The 14,551-nt window shown below is 49.6% G+C and overlaps 2 protein-coding genes across 5 annotated transcripts in view; both read left to right on the top strand.

Moving 5' to 3' along the window:
- AGBL4 (AGBL carboxypeptidase 4) overlaps positions 1-14,551 on the top strand; it is a 1,384,112-nt gene that overhangs the window by 1,146,848 nt on the left and 222,713 nt on the right. The window lies entirely within an intron of this gene.
- Positions 1-14,551, top strand: part of BEND5 (BEN domain containing 5) — a 47,090-nt gene that overhangs the window by 14,741 nt on the left and 17,798 nt on the right. For 3 of the 4 annotated variants that reach the window (XM_059898356.1, XM_059898374.1, XM_059898365.1), the window contains 2 exons: positions 764-897; positions 3,022-3,406. In XM_059898356.1, coding sequence (XP_059754339.1) covers positions 764-897; positions 3,022-3,406 — 519 coding nt within the window. The remainder of the gene's footprint in view (positions 1-763; positions 898-3,021; positions 3,407-14,551) is intronic. The other variant, XM_059898379.1, reaches the window with a different exon arrangement.

The raw sequence follows: 14,551 nt of genomic DNA, 5'->3' as shown, positions 1-14,551 counted from the left end.
TGTAATGCACGTCAGTGTGTGTTGTTATCACACGTTAAGCAGTGGGTGAGATGCCAGAGGCCTGTTTCCTACTCCTGCCTCTTCCTCAGACTCACACCCTGGGCACGCTCCTTCCATCCTCACCTGTAAGATGGGAGAGTTGGGCCACTTGGTCACTGAGACCCCCTAAACTCTGTCATTTCATTATCTGATACCAGTAAATGTTGCTAGTTACTCTTCCTATATGTGTCTTAACTCAGCCTGTCTTGTGTCTGGGCTGTGGGGAGGCTCTACCTCAGCTCCAGTTCAGGCTTTATCTCCACAAGAGCTGTCATCCTTTCATGATCATCAGTACCTGAGCCGGCAGAAACCCACCAAGTTTTCCTAGGAGATCATTTGCTTAGAAATATCTCGGTTTTTGAGGGATTCATGTGCTAGTTAAGTTAAAACCAGATAGCAATCTAAGGGTCATTCCAGTTCCAGGATTCTAGAATTCCATAAAAGGCCACCCTTGAAGATATACTTAGGGAAACCCCTCAGCAAATTCACTGGGTGCTATTTCAACGCTTTGTATGGTGGTGCCTTTAGCGTATACCCTTGAGCCTAGAGTTTGATCTGCACTGCTGCTACTAGGAGCCCTGCGTGTAGAAGGGAACATGTCTTGGGTTTGTTTGCTTTTCCTCTTTAACTGGTCTGGCCTCAGACATTCTCTAGTATTTGAGGTTATGGGCATTTTGAGCATTTTGACTCATAATGAACCTTATTCTCTTGATATGCATTTTAGAAGACAAATCTGACCTTGAAAACAGTGTGATGCAGAAGAAAATAAAAATCCCCAAACTTTCTCTCAATCATGTAGAAGAAGATGGGGAAGTTAAAGATTATGGGGAAGAAGATTTACAGCTTAGACACATCAAGGTAACAAAATCTTTCCTCTTCTTTGGAAGTATGGGGCAGCAGTTTCAGATTTCTTACAGCTAAAGAATTCCAGTCTGGCCTCCTCTGCCCATGTAAATGCCCCCTGGTGTCACAGGCCATGACTTTTTCGCGTTGGGAGAGGCTCGGGACGGCTAGTGTGAGTTTGCTCTGCTGGCTGACTCCCAGGGAGCGCTGTCCTGTTTGTACCATCTGTGCAGTGTCATCGCTGCTGAGGGTTGGGAATGGTGCATTTCCGTCGGGCCTCCAGCTCCGGAGAGGTCACTGCTAGGCTCCAGGAACATGGCTGCTCTTGGGCAGCAGTTCAGAGCCAGTCACTATCAGGCTGCCCCCAAACAGCTAAGGGTGGCCTCACGAGGAGATGGCGTGCGCCAGGTTCAGACAGAGGGCTTTAATGTGACCTTGGGTTGGAAGAAAACTTTTGCATGAGGTTGCATTTCCTTTGGTGTGCGCCCTAGTTGGTCTCCTCCAGCCTTCGCTTGTAAGCCTGCTGAATATCTTGTTCAATAAGCCAGATGTTTTTTTCTGTACGATGGGTGCCCTGGAGGAAGGGAGGAGGAGGAGGAGGAGGGATGCCTTCTGCACTGACTGCAGTCTGCTTTTGGACACAGGCCAAGGACATCCCCAAAGCATAGTCCAAAAGATGCAGTTGAGTTTAGTTCATGCATTCATTGCACCCGTGCTATGGGCCTTGGCCCTTTGCTGGTTCCTGGGGTCATAGAGATTAGACAGACATAGTCATGGCCCTTAGTGGTCTCACAGTGTAGTGATGCATACGGGTATCCAAAGTGATCATTGCAATTTTAATGAATACATTCATCTAGACTACTAGCAGCACTTTATCCCAGTGGCTAAATGACAGGATAGGATTTTGTCATGTAACCTAATCTCAGAGTCATGTTTTTTTTTGTTTTTTCCAAAATTTTCAGGAACTTATTGAGAGGTTAAGGCAGGCTTGACCTGACACAGTTAAGTTGGCTGGAATCTGGTATCTCCAGTTATCTGCATCTCCCACAAGTGGGAGTCAGGAGAGCTCCTAGCCCTCCTGCACTGGGTGAAGAATTCAGTTGGTCCTATAACTCCCACTTCCCCTCAGTGGGAGCTTTGTCCACTTGAGCTGGAATTTCCTCAGGCAGCTGAAACCCCAACCCCTGGGTAGTCCTAGATAGTTCTCTTCTCACTAAACTGTCCTCTCTGTATCCACTTCTTGCTGAGCTTCAACTTGGCCAGAGTCCAAGGAGAGGCTAACAGATGTGGGGGAAGGAGCCTAGTGCGCTAAGTCGGGCTTCAGGTTCTGGGTCTGACTGTCTCTCTGTAGCTCACCGTGTGACCCTGAGTGTAGTCCTTCCCCTCTCTGAGCCTCAGTTTCCTCACCTGTAAAATGAGGGAGTTAAACAGAAAGAACCTTCCAGTGCTAGCGTTCTTTGAACTTTTCAGTTACGTAAACATTTATCCAGCCCCTGCCAAGTGCCAGTTCTGAGTAGGCAGTGGAGAAACAGAAAATAAGACCCGGTTCCTGCCCTAGATTAGAGTCCTTAGCATCTTTCCCGACTGCAGCATTCTTGAGGAAAAGTTTACTTGGTGGAATGCCCTTTTTTTTGGGGGGGGGGGGGGAGCAGGGGGAAGGGGCTTTTATGTTTTTGTTGTTGAAGAGATTTGAGTGATGGCTCCCCTGGGATGGCTAGGCCTGGCCTGATTTGTTACTGATTCTCCACAAATACACATTGAATACTCCCTGTGAGCAAATCACTGCCTGGGCCCTGTGGGTAGGGTGGGAGGCTGGGCAGTTGGGGAGGGCAGTCATGATCTAATAATATGCACCCGAGAGGCAGAGTGATGGAATGGAAGAAGTGCTGGCCTGGGAAACCAGAGTCCTGCTTCTGCCACTAACTGACTGTGTGACTTCGGGCAAGACCCTTCCCCACTCTGGACCTCTGTTTCCCCATTTGTAAAGTGAAGGGCTTTGACGACGTGTCTGCACAAGTTTCTCCAAGCACTGATGTTCTGTGGTTCTGTGATTCTAGGATTGTCTGGGGAAATATTGAGCCGCAGTCCAAGAAAGTCCCAGCTGCCCTTGCCTGAACTGATTCTCGTTGTCCTACACAGAGACCCGAGGGGCGGAAGCCGAGCGAAGCGGCGCACAAGAGCATCGAGGCAGTGGTGGCCCGGCTGGAGAAGCAGAACGGCCTGAGCCTGGGCCACAGCACATGTCCGGAAGAGGTCTTCGTGGAGGCCTCACCGGGCCCCGAGGACATGGACAGTCTGGAGGAGGCCGGCGTGCCCCGGGCTCTGTATGAGGAGCTGCTGCGCAGCTACCAGCAGCAGCAGGAGGAGATGCGCCACCTCCAGCAGGAGCTGGAGCGGACTCGCAGGCAGCTGGTGCAGCAGGCTAAGAAGCTCAAGGAGTACGGGGCGCTGGTGTCCGAGACGAAGGAGCTCCGCGACCTCAACCGCAGGCTGCAGGACGTGCTGCTCCTGAGGCTGGGCAGCGGTGAGTGCTCCCGCCGCGGGCCGCCTGCCCCTCCCCACCGGGCGGACGGCGCGCGCCGCTCCCCTCCCGGGAGGGCAGCGGGCAGAGGCAGGCCGAGCGTCCCTGAGGTGAGGGAAGGGCAGAGCTACCCCAAGGGAGAGCCACTCCCCTCTCGGAGCGAACCGGACAGGAGCTTGGGCGTGCAGCAGCCTTAGCTATCCAGAGCACAGCGGGCAACGTCAGGAAATGGGGCTCAGAGAACGAGAGCTGGCAGCGTATTTGCCACCACTCATTTATGCATCCATGTGGCAAGAGGCAGGACCAGGGGTACTAGGAAGCCTCTCCAAGGGGGCTTCAGGATAGTAAAGAGAGCTAGACAGCATCCTGGAAAATGTCTTACTTTAAGTCAGAAAGTGATCAGTGCCACAGGAGAGATGTGGATAAGATGACAGGAGAGTTGAAAGGATGGAGCGAGGTTATTTGTAACTGAGGGAGACTTCGGGAAGGGGGTGGGCCTTGAAGGGTGGGCGGGCTTTCAAGGCACAAGAGGAAGCAGAGGGCAGCAGTCTCACTGGGGTGTTAAGAAGAGAGACTGCAACTGTAGTTTAAGAACAGGTGATTGAAGGCCTTGAAAACTACCAGCCTGGGGTGTCTGGACTTGTTTTGGTAGGAATGAGAAAAATTAAAAAGGTTTTGAGCAGAGAGGCACACGACCTTAGATTAATAGAAAGATGTATAAAACTCCTCAGGTTTGCTCATAGAAGAACTTGATAGGCTCTTATATTGCAACTGAATTTAACAAACTAGGTTTTTAGATATTCACATCTGACGTGGTTTAGAAGCAGGAATCAAGGGAAATCTGAAAGGGAGCAGCTTTGCCAGCAGGGAGAAATGACTCCCTTACCTGAGAGGAAAAGACAGAAACGCTCTTTCAGAACACAAGAATCCAGGACTGTAAAAAATAGAGGCCAGTCAGTATTGAGCAAATCAGTATAACACAAGTTCATAGCTTCCACGTCCCCTGAGGACAGTCATTAATAGGCCTGCATCAGTGTTCTTTGCTTCAAAAAAGGAATAGACTAGTCTAGAAACACAAGTGCCATCCCCAAAGTTTAAATCAAATACAATTTTATACTCAAGAAGGAAGGTTTGTGTTATCTGGATAACAGATTGACATGGAAAGCCTCATTCCTCTTTGATGTTTATATAAAAGTGCCACCTTACTTATATTTACAGGTACCTTTTACTACCTAGAGTATGTCCCCAAGGCAGTGCCTCAGTAGATCTTCAGGGTGGCCTAGGGAGTCGGTCAAGAGGCCTTTTCATGCCCTTGTCGCAGAGAAGGAAGCTGAGGTTGGGACTTAACGCAGAGTCACCTGGGGAGGCAAAGGCAGAGCTCACCTCAAACCATATCCCCGACCCCTAGGCTAGTCATGTCCCCACCCCCTGACTCCGCCTTGGCCGTTCTCCCAAATCATAGCCGCTAGAGGCACCCAGTGACACCAGAGGTCACACGTGGTGTGCAACGTAAAAACTTACTAAAATTTTTTTATCAAAATAAAATCTCAAAGAGAAACTCTAACTATAAAAAAGTGTGAAAACTGTATTGATCTTGGAGTGGGGGTGGGAGGCGGGAGAGAACTGAGATTTTCAGAGAGAAAAAGTGTTTCCTGGTCTTTGGATGAATAATTTTTATTTTCCTTGCACTCTGTATGCTACGCCTTCTGTAAACTTCTTTGGGGTGGAGGGTGGGAGGGGAACAAAGCATACTAATAACAAAAACTCTCCACGTCATTATTTCAGCTCCCAGGGAAACTGCCTGTTCTGTATGATGATGACCTGAGTTTAAACTCCAGAAGCCACTCCTAACCCTCTGGGGCAGTAAGACACTGCATTTTGTATCAGCATGTTCCTCTTTAGTCTCAAAACACTTAGACAAACTTGGCCCCGACCATAGTTTCAGTGTCTTGATCATTCCAGGCACTCCCACCCCACAGGCCTTGAATGCCATCTTGAGGGCCAATGGCTGTCTCTTCTCTGATCCAAGTCACTATCGTCATCACAGTGGGATGGACTGACTATAAATCAGCTCAAGACACAAGTATGCGTTAAGCACCCACCATGTGCGGTGCCCTTTGCTCCAGGGACCATGGGTGTCCCAGAAAATCACACCTGCTGTCCGTGACCTGTGAAAGCTTAAAGTCCATCGATTAGTACTTGTTAATCAGAGAATGATAATGTGCCAAGTTCTAAGATGAATCCACAAGAGTGTAATAAAAGGCTCCCTACTCTAAGGGGAGTTTGTATGTTTTCATGGATGTAGTCTAGTCTGGTCTAGTCTAGTCTTTGGAACCAGACAGGCCTGGATTCAAACCCAACTTCCCCACCTCCCAACTCTGTGGCTTTGGGAGCCTTCTTTCCTTGCGTTCTTCCCTCCTCCCTCCTTTCTTCCACAAATATTTACTGGTCTCTGCTGTGTGCCAGGCATTTTGCCTAGTGGTTAAAGTTCAGTACATTCAAGATACCGCCCTTGCCCACTCCCCTTGAGGAGCTCAAAGCTTGATACGGGAGACAGCCACTGACACAGTGCCAGCCCAGGGATGAAGCTCTGCTGTGGGACAGCAGAGGAGCGGCATCCACCGAGTTTGGGGGATCAGGGAAGAAAGGCTTCCTGAAGGAAGTGACTTCTAAGCTGGAGCCTGAAGGATGCATTTTTTGTTATCCAGGCAGGGGTGAGTGGGTGGGAAGAGCAAGGAGCAATCTAGGCAGAGGGTACCTCTCTGAGACTTGGTGTTCTCATCCGTAAAATGGAAATAATAATACCCCTCTCACAGCCTAGGGATACACAGCATACTGTCTGGCATTCTGTTGATGCTGAATTACCATTAGCTCCTTTTTCATACCATTTAGTGGAGGGGCTAAGACAGGGACTGATTTGCTTTTTAACTCTGACTCTCCTAACCAGTAATTGGCTGTATGACCTTGAGTAGGTTAACCAACTTCTCTGCCTCTCAAGGTCTTCTATTATAGAAGAGAAAATGAGTTATGTACGTATTTGTTCATTCAGTCGGTCAGCTCACATTGACCTCGTGCTTTCTGAGCTTAGGAACTTGGGGAGATACAAGGAAGACTAAGACATTGGAAGCTGGGGAGGGCGTAGTGATGGAGGTAAACATGTAAGCATGTGATTGAAATGCAGTGTACTGAATTTTGGGGAAGGGCCTAACATTTGAAGGTGGAAGGCTCTCTGATTGAGTCTGGGAAAACATCCCCTGCTGTAACGGCTCCTGCACTGTACACACCCGCAAGAAACCTATAACAAGGCAGAGAAGAGGCAGAAAGGGACTGAGAGACCCTCTTTGATTCTCAGCAGCACATTCCACCCTGGGGTTGATGCGCAGCCTGGGCTGCACCGTCCTTGCCCCTCGTGCGCCTGGCTCAAGCATTGCTCTTAGAGGCCTCCCCTTGTGTATTTTCCCCCTTCCACCTCGCCAGGGGCCCCATCTCAAGGATCTTTGTCCATCTTGGGTGCTGGATCATCCACAGGTCAGGGATGCTCAGTTTTAAAAAGAATCATTGCTGACTCCCAGGCATTGGGATCCTACAGGCTGTAGATGGGAGAGGGCAGAGAGCAAGAGCCTGGCCTCTTGAGCCCGAGGGGCACCTCGGAGTGGCGAGCAGGCCCTCTAGCAGCCAGGAGTTGTAATGGTGCAGCTGGTGGAGGGTAGGGGCAGAAGGGTAGCAGCAGCAGCAAGGTGGTATAAGAAGATGTTTGAGAGACTTCGCTGGACGACTCACTTCTTCATTTGAGTATTCATTCTTTCATTCATTCCACAAATAAACACAAGATGGATTTAACAGAAAAAATTCTCTAGAACATGGAGCCTTGGAGTTGTGAACGAGCTTAGACAGGATATAGGGTGTTGCCCTCACGTTGCTGATGAGGAAACAAGCCCAGAAAGTGCCACAAGCCTATTCCCAGGGGTCTCCTGACAGCTGGTCCTGGGAGCCTCTCTCTGGGCCCTTGCCCACATGCCCTTCTTTCGCCCTTGGACTTCATTGTCACTGACATGGGGGTGACCCCCCAGCCTAATCCTCCCAAAGGACATCTCTCTGTAAAGTAGAACTTTCCTTTTGTACGATCTTAGCATGGGAGGCAGCCCTCTCTGATGGGAAGGAACCTCGCTCTCTAACCCAGAGAGTCCCTTCGCTGGGAGCCTCTGTCGTGGCGTCAAAATTAAAGGAAGAAGCATATGTAAAGAATAAAGCCCTGTGACCAGCATATTGTAAGTGTTCAATAAACGCCAGTCTCTTTCTCCTTTTCTGCCCTTTCCTGTTTGCCTTCTCCCAAAGAAATAAGTGCTGAGGACACAAAAAGCATGAAGATCTTCTACTTTATAAAGTACAGATTTATTTGTGTGTCTGTCCATTCATTTATTCTTTCATTCATTCATCATCTTTAAGGGCATCCATTGTGCCAGGACTGTGTTAGGTGCTGGAAATATATTGATAGAAAGACAGTCCCTTTGTAAAACATTCATGAGCCTAGAGTGAGAGTGGTGTTTATTAAGCCAGGGCTTGGCAGTCTCCGAGAATTCCAAGGGGATGAGGGGGAGCGGAACAGTGGAAGCCACTTAGTTGCAAAGCTCTGGTGTATCAGAAGGAGTAAACTCTAGCGTCTGTCTTGGTTTCCCCTCAGCCAGATTCCTTGCTCTTAGAGGTCAAAGACCGAGGCTTAGACGTCACCCTCAGCTTTTAGCACTCTGAGTACCTCTTAGATAGTTAAAATCGTTCCGGTGTGATTCAGGTAACATTAGTTCGACTAAGGCTGGAAAGGGCTCTCTGTGAGTGACGTAGAGGAGGAGACGGAATCCCTGCCTTCAAGATGCACGCGCAGCCCGAGGCGGGGCACAGCCCTGTACACCAGACAGAACAGAGCAAATGCTGTAGCTGCAGGGGGAGGCATAGGATGGCTTTGGATTTTGTGTGTGCTTTGTAGGGAATGTAGGTGGAGATGATGAGCTCTGACCAGAAGAGGCGTAGATAAGAAGAAGAATATCAGTAATTCACATGTACAAGACGCTTCACAGGCTTCAAAGACCTCGACATTTTTATCTCATTGGACTATTCCGATAGCCTTATTGCAAGGCCAGGTAAGGATTATTATCTCCATTTGAGAGAGGAGAAGGCAAAAAGAAGAGATAATGTCCCTGTCGGCCAGATCACAAGCTAGTTGAAACTTCTGAAGGAGAAAGCCACCGTGGCCCGCAGATCTGTCTTGGCTCTTTAGAGCTGGGTTTCTATCACCTCTGTTCCCCTCTGGGCTCGTGCCTTGTGTTCCGTCCAAGGTCCGTTAAAATACCAGCTTTGATCTTTAAAATCCTGTGCGGTCTGAGCTGGACTCTGCGCACGGGTCTCTGACAGTGCCTTTGAAAAGGCAGCCGCCGTCAGCCAATGCCTCCTGCCGGCTCTCCCCTGTACTGGAGGCACCGCGGGCTTTGGCAGCAGATATTACTTGGGTCTAAATCTTGGCTCTCTAATTCTTTAACTGTGCAGCTTCAAGCAAATGATTTAACCCTTCCCAGCCTCTGTTTTCTCCTCTGTAAGTTGGATATCTTAATGCCTACCACGTACAGGCCGGAGAGCGTGGTCAGTGACTAAGCCTGCATGGGCCCTGAGGCCAGAAATCCTGGAGTTTTGAACCCTGGCTTTTCCGTAGTCTGATTTTGTTACCTTGGGCAAGTTACTTCAGACTTCCTGGGCCGTAGTTTCCTCATCCAAAAAGCAAGGTCAATGACAGTACCAACCTTTATGGTTCTTAAGAGAATTAAATGAGCAAATGCATGTAAAGACTTCTGCCCAGGGGCTGGCACATAGTAAGTGCTCAGTGGGTCCAACATTAATGATGTAGGATCATTTGAGGATTCGCATGAGATAATGTGTATATGATGCTTGGCACGCCATAGGCAATCATTGTCCTACAGCAGAGCACAGATGTGGTTGTCTTGGCATATCTTAATCTTTGGTCAACCCCTCCTGTCTCCTGGAGATCGCTACTTTCCCTTGTAAGTCCTCAGAAATCATATTTGAATCATCTATTTTATAGGTACGCCTGGACTTGATTTCAAGCTCACTGGTCTGTGGTTTATTGAACCTCCCTCTTTTCCTGGGCAGAATTCCAGTCTTCCTATCTCCAGTCCTCAAGCACTCCTTCTGACCCCCTTGATTCTTCAGACATCACTGTTTATGGCTCAATTTTCTCTTTGTCACGGCTCTCCTCCAGGGGCCTGTTCCACTCAGAGCTCTTTTCCACCTCCTCCAGCCTTCAGTTCACTCTCACCAGTACACAGCAGTGCTCGGCAGAAGTTGGGCTTCGAGAGAGGGCTAAGAGGATGAGTGGTCTCCCTGTGACCCAGGAGGTCCACAGCCTGCCACTGCCTCGCTTACTGATGGAGTGGGGCCCAAACCACTGTGCCCAGGGCCTCCTAACGTCGGGTGGCAGGAAAAGGTCTAGCAGTGAGAATTGGAATTGTTTCTCTTAAAGATATTGGCCATCTCCCACTTTGAAGGACTCTCTGCACTCTTGACTGAATCAACACATTAGCCACAGTTCATCCTAGATTGTTTTAAGAGCTGATTTCAGCGTGGCAGGACAGTCCAGGACCCTCCTTCCTCTTTTTCCCTGGCGTTCATTTTCCTGGGGCAATGGGGAAGGGGCTGAGGGACAACTCCAGGCGGTCCCTTTGTTCCTGCTCGGGGAGCCGGGACATGCAGGAGTCGCTGGGCTTCTCTTCGTTGCCAGAACAGGACTGTGTTTCCCACTTGAAACAGGGCTTTGCCTCCTGTTCATGGGCTTCGGTGTGGCTGTGTGGCAGGCTTGTTTTCCGCTGGCTTTGCCAGTCAGAGCAGGTGGAGGGGGGAGAGGTGGGAAAGGGCTCCTTATGGGCAGTGGCTGGCCCCTCTGAACACCTGCTTTGAGCCTGCCGTTAGGTGCTTTTCACACAGAAAACAACCTCAGCGGTAGATAGGATCATCAGATGAGGATGCGGGCTCAGAGGGAGGAAGTGAACGTGTCCAGATGACAGGAGAGCCTGATGGAGTTACGAGAGAGGCTGGCTTGTTCGGGAACCACAAGCGGTTTCTGACTGGACTGTGCAGAGAAGTAGGTAGGAGGGAGAGACAAGGCTGCAGAGGCGGGTGAGAGCACCTCGAAACTGCCCCGTGGCGCCCAGGGGCTCCTCCCCACTGGAGTGGCCTGGGGTGCAGTCCCTCAACCTCGGAGTCACCCTCTTCCTCTGAACCAAGCAGATCAAATCGTTCCTGCTCTGGAAGGGCTCGTGGCCTGAAGGCAAGAGCCAGCAAAGCCAAAGCCATGGATTGACTTGCTTGGGAGATGTCAGCCGTGTGGTGAAACTCTGCCCCCCCCCCCCCCATAACTCCTGCCCGCAGGTGCACACTGTGCCCGTGGCAGCCCTTCAGGCTTCTGAGGGCGGCCCTTAATGCCGCCTGCCCTGCTTATTCCCACCACAGCCCCTTAGTCTTCCCACCCAGCCAGTTCTGGTCCAGAACCAAAGGCCACGTCACATGCACTCAGTGCCTGTCTGGCAGCGCGGGCCCGTGCCGTTCTGCATATCCTTGCCGTTTGGATGCTCCCTGGGTCCAGACAGTTGGGCGGGGAGGAAGGTGGAAGAACCGTAGACAAAGAACCAGCCCAGCTTTGGCCACCAGCTGGCAGGGGGTAGGCTCAGAGCTTCTAGAGGTGAGATGAATCCTGGTGACACCCTCTGCTCCCAGCTGCCCCCCTGCACGATGGTGGGTCTTCACAGACACCCTAGGAAGGTGAGAGAAGGTCAGAGATGGGCTGAGGGTCCCACAGAGTGGGCATTACGTGAGAAGCCCGTGCAGTCTGAAAACTGCAGTCAGCCGAAGAGGTGTAGGAAAGAGTAAGTCTTTGGGAGTCTAGCAACCCTGAATTTTTTGACTTTCAGCAAGTTACTTTACCTCTCTGAGCCTCTGCAAAGATAATAAGATAGATTTTGCAAGACTGCCGTGAGGATTAACCTGTTTCATTCAACACATGTTTAATGAGTGTTCGTTGTGGGCCAGGGACATCGTGCTGGGTGCTGGGGATATAGCCGTGACCAGGACGGTAGCTGTCCTCAGAGTTTCCGTCCTAACCAGGAAGATGGTAAACAATAATAACTTGACACTGGGGTGTCAAGATTAAAAGGTTTAAATAATAGGTATTTCAATGTAAGGTACTAACAAAGAAGATGTTCAGCGGGTATTGGTCACCTTTCCTTTTCAGGGAGAAGCAAATATGTCCTTTGAAATGGGCATCTACAGTTCCTCACAGTGGGGAAAATACCTTGACCCCCACGACTGGGGATTTGGGCCAGCTCCTGCCACCCCTGTTTTCCTGGGCTTCTACCCCATGGAGAGGGGGCTCTCTAGGTCCATTCCAGCTCTGCTCTGCGGTTCTGACTCCCCAAGGGACCAGCCCCACTGTGAGGGCATCCACATGAGCTGCAGGGGTTTTGTCCAGTCCAGTACCTCAGGCTAGAACGGCCTCTCCTGCCTTTGCCCAGCAAAGCCTACCCCAGCCTTCACGCACAGAGGGCCCTCAGAAAATGGGGAGGGTTGGGGGAAGGACCCGAGGAGCCGCTGTTGATGGTGCTGCCATCCCCCTGCCTGACCAGCCCTCCACCTTCCGTAGACCTCATCACCCATCAGGCTCCAGTCGGAGCGCCCCTCTTCCCTAAAGCCTCCCGCGACCCCGGAGCCAGTGGTGATCTCTCCCTCCCCAAACCTGTGCAGATCATCATGCTGCCCACTTCCCGGTCGGTCAGTGAGCCTCCCTTGTGTGCCGCTTGCCTTCACCATATGAAGGTAACTACCCCACCCCAGCCCTCCCAGCCAGTTCCAGGCCCCAGCACAGAAGTTGGTGACCGTCCTGCTGAAGCCTTCCTAGTCTCCTCCAGGTGTAGCACACCCTGTCCTTTGTTTCTGTTCCCAAGTCTTTATCCTTACCCTTGTCAGGATGGTAATGATCTGTTGCCTATCTCTGTCCACTACTGGACGGCACATCACTCAAAGCCACCTAACCCAGGGCTGGCGCTTCGTAGGTGCCTAGTAGATGCTCACTGAAGGAGTGAAGCCACATTTGTCCCAGCCCTCACTGGAAGCACAACGGGGCCAAGAAGCAGATGCGTAGCTATGGCAGCAGATGAGAGTGGCCGATGCCTTTTGAGAGGGGATGCTGGGGCCCGCAGAGGGGGATCCACCTGCCGCTGTCTCTTTCCGAGGCCTTCATTGCTACTAGCTGTTCCCATGCTCAGGTCCTTTTCAACAAGTGGAATCATCTTTTTTTTGCCAAACCCAGTGTGCCTCTGTGCTACAGTAGGGGTATGCTTTAAGTATTTTGACTTGATTCATTTTGCATTTAGAAAGAAACTAGAATTATACCTATAGCAGAGAAACTTCCTATTTACTTGCAGAAATGAATGGAAGGCTTTAATACTTTTTCAGAAAAAATCTAATATTATTAGCCTTTTTTGATTCAGCCGAAATCAGAAATGGTATTTAGTGTCCAAACATATATTTTGAAGATATAGGTGATTTTTAAGCCTCCTGGAAGTAACATAAGCATTAACTTTTTAGACAGGTTTTCAGGAAGAATAGCGTTAGTCCAGTTGAAGGAAGGCAAGAACAGAGAATGGTATAATTTCATTTATTTGTTGTGCCAGCAAACGTTTACCAAGCCCCTTACTGTGTGCCACGATTCCCATTTCATGGGAGAGGCCTCTGGGGCTTAAAAAAGTAAAGGAAATAATAAAACCAGGATTTACACCAGGTTTTCTAGCTCTAAACCTGGTATTTGTCCATCAACTCACAGCTATTTGTATGCTGTGTAATAAGAGTTTTACGTGTTACATTCTCAACTTGTCCAGAATTGGGACGTGCTGTATTTGTCTCTGGGTCCCCAGTGCCTCTTCCAGGGCTCCATCTTGGTCTGCAGTCAGGGATTGTGTGATGAATGGGCTCATGAATGACTGAATGAAAAGACAAGCACTATCTTTTATACTCTTTCAAATGCTTTCTTTACCCAGCTGAGAGGTTTCTCTCCATGGAAGGTATATTTTCTCCAAAATAAACCTGAAGTGGATCAAAAGGCTTTTTTTTTTTTTTTTTTTTTTTGATTCCTACTCTTCCCACAAGTGAAAAAAGTTCCTTTGTTACTTAAAATATCTGCACCAGATCGTGCCATGCCGTCTCTTAGCGCAAGTGCTTATTATTGTGGCTAATTTGGTCACGTATGTTTGAAGGAGAACAATGCCTCAGAAATTTTTAAAAGCAAAACAGCAATCTGAAGCGTTTGTTGTAATGAGATGTAAATTGCCAGCATCATAGTGGAGCCTACTAAAATTTGCAATGAAGTGTTTTTTCTCCTTTTTAAATTAAAAGCACTAGAGGCCCTCCCTCCTCTCCCCAAAGAAACCACATGCTTTTTGTTCCTTTTCTCTCTGATTCTGTAATACTGAACACCCTGCTTTACTGATTGATTCATTCCTTCATTCATCTGCCATTTTCTGAGCCTGTGTCAGAGCCTCTGTTCTATGCCTGCCTCAGTGCCAGTCTCTCCAGAGGCATTATCAGGTGGCTATTGGCAAGTCCCCATTTTGCAGGTAGGAAAGCTGAGGCTCAGAGAGGTGAGGTGGCGTGTCTCAGGTCACGCAACTTGGATCCACACCCAGGTCTCCTGACACACCCCTTCCAAGATGACCAGCCTTGGTTGGTCTCTCCTCCTTGCTGAGGCACCAGGTACCTTCTGTATACAATGCCGGAGGAGGCAGTTGAGGAGAGCGGTGCAGAGGGGTGGGATAGGGAGAGGGGGAGGGAGACACGAGAGGGAGGGGATATGGGGGTATATGTATACGTATAGCTGATTCACTTTGTTATGCAGCAGAAACTAACACACCATTGTAAAGCAATTATACTCCAATAAAGTTGTTAAAAAAAAAAAAAAATCCCTGGCAGCCACCAGGTATTTTAAACAGTGCTGATCGGATACGTTAGGAAATAGTGTTCCTTGAGAGCCAGAAGATCCCAGTACGATAGCCTCAGTATTTGACAAAACTCCGTTGGTCCCTGAGGAGACCAGCACAG

The sequence above is a fragment of the Balaenoptera ricei genome, chromosome 1 (assembly GCF_028023285.1).
Source record: "Balaenoptera ricei isolate mBalRic1 chromosome 1, mBalRic1.hap2, whole genome shotgun sequence".
In the NCBI taxonomy this organism is placed as follows: domain Eukaryota; kingdom Metazoa; phylum Chordata; class Mammalia; order Artiodactyla; family Balaenopteridae; genus Balaenoptera; species Balaenoptera ricei.
This window is presented reverse-complemented; position numbering and strand designations above follow the sequence as displayed.